The sequence below is a fragment of the Apis dorsata genome, unplaced genomic scaffold, assembly GCF_000469605.1.
Source record: "Apis dorsata unplaced genomic scaffold, Apis dorsata 1.3 scaffold_502, whole genome shotgun sequence".
In the NCBI taxonomy this organism is placed as follows: domain Eukaryota; kingdom Metazoa; phylum Arthropoda; class Insecta; order Hymenoptera; family Apidae; genus Apis; species Apis dorsata.
Window position 1 is genome coordinate 136,075 of NW_006263732.1, and position 1,670 is coordinate 137,744.

Consider the following 1,670-nt stretch of genomic DNA (forward strand, 5'->3'; position numbering starts at 1 on the left):
GTTCGACCAACGTACGATCTACCCGCGAAAAGAGGCCTGTGTTTTAATACGCTTTAATGCAGATCGATATTTGACAGCTCGCAAAGGATTTTTGCGCCCTCTCGCCTTTCCCTTGTGTTTCTCTTTCTCCCTGTATTTTTTCTTCTTCTTTTTTCTTTTCCCTCTCTCCTCTCTCTTTTCTCTTTTTACGCGTACCGCATGATGACTGCGCGAATGCAACGCTTCGAGGTCACGAGCGCAATGTTTTTTGCGATGGATCGAGAAAACGAAGGAAGGAAACGAAGGAGAGATGGGGTGAAATATGGATATGGATGAGAGAGAGAGAGATAGAAAGGGAGAGGAAGAGGGAGAAAAAGGTGGGCGAATTGAAAAGTTGTAGACCGTGAACGAAATGTTTTAGAAAGAATGAGTTGTCTTTTTTTTTGTTTTTTTCTTTTCTTTCTTTTTTTTTTTTTTTTATATAATTTGTTTCTTTCTTTCTTCCTTCCTCCTCGTAATAGAGATTTGCGTGTTTTATATATGGTATATACGTATATAGATTTAATTCGTCGATCGTTCTAGACGCGTATCGCTTTTTCTCTTTCTTTTCAAATTCGTTTACGCACTCGACGTTTACACCCTGCGTTTGTTCACTGGGATGTCATCATCGATAACTATCCTTTGAAATAATTGATAAACGGTTGATGGGAGTCGAGGGAGGAAAAAACTCTTGTTGTCGTTAAAACTCATGTTGTCCTATTTCTTTGTGAAAAAAATATGTTTCATTCAAAGGTTTTTTTTTTTCTTTTTCTTTTTAATGGAACTTCGTGTTTTCGATACAATGAAAAAAGTAAAATTATCAAATAGCACAATTCACTTTTACGAAAAAAAGTATTGTACTCCTTATTTATTCATTTATTTCAATATTTTTATATTTTTTTATTACAAAGCACAATTCTTTTTCTTCGAATCGATGAAAAAAAAAAAACGATAAAAAGAGGATTTAAAACGTCAACCATTTAACAATCATCTCGAACAGCAATTAATTAAGATTCATAATTATATACACATACACAGGGTGTTTCGAAGCTTTTTCTTTTTTTTCGGAGAGAAAAACTTGCGGTCGCAGTTATTTTCAGAAATAGCATATTTATAAATTAGATGCAGCTTGAATACTTGCGAATCGTACAGGATTCCTTTTCTTTCGATACAACCGATGGCTAAGATACTAATGTTCATTTCTGTGTCCGTGTAACTGGCTATGTTAGCAGAGAATGGGAATGAAAGGAATTGCGCACGATTACGATCCTTTTGCATCTTTTTTTTTTTTTTTTTTTTATTTTGTATTCGTGTGCACTCGATAGGTACTCGCGAAGGATAAAGACATCGGAGATAATGGAAAAATTCAGTACAGTATCAAGGGTGGGCGAGGCAAGGGCAAGTTCAAAATTCACCCTACCACTGGAATGGTGTACTCTCAACGCGGATTCGAGGCTGGACAGGAGTACGAGATGATGGTGAGAACGATTAAAAATTAAAATAGATTTATCCATGTAGAAAAATATTCGATTATTAACTTATCCTAATTCATCCTATTAATAATAATATTTATAATAATATTTATATTAAATTAATAATAATATTTATTCTATTCCTTTACGAATCGTTAAATTAAATTAAATTCACTTCTC

General features: G+C 34.0%; 1 protein-coding gene across 1 annotated transcript in view; it reads left to right on the forward strand.

Moving 5' to 3' along the window:
- The window catches only part of LOC102672269 (fat-like cadherin-related tumor suppressor homolog), a gene marked incomplete at its 5' end in the record, with an annotated part of 73,428 nt that overhangs the window by 49,225 nt on the left and 22,533 nt on the right, over positions 1–1,670 (forward strand). The window contains one exon of the mRNA XM_006620330.1: positions 1,344–1,496. Coding sequence (XP_006620393.1) covers positions 1,344–1,496 — 153 coding nt within the window. The remainder of the gene's footprint in view (positions 1–1,343; positions 1,497–1,670) is intronic.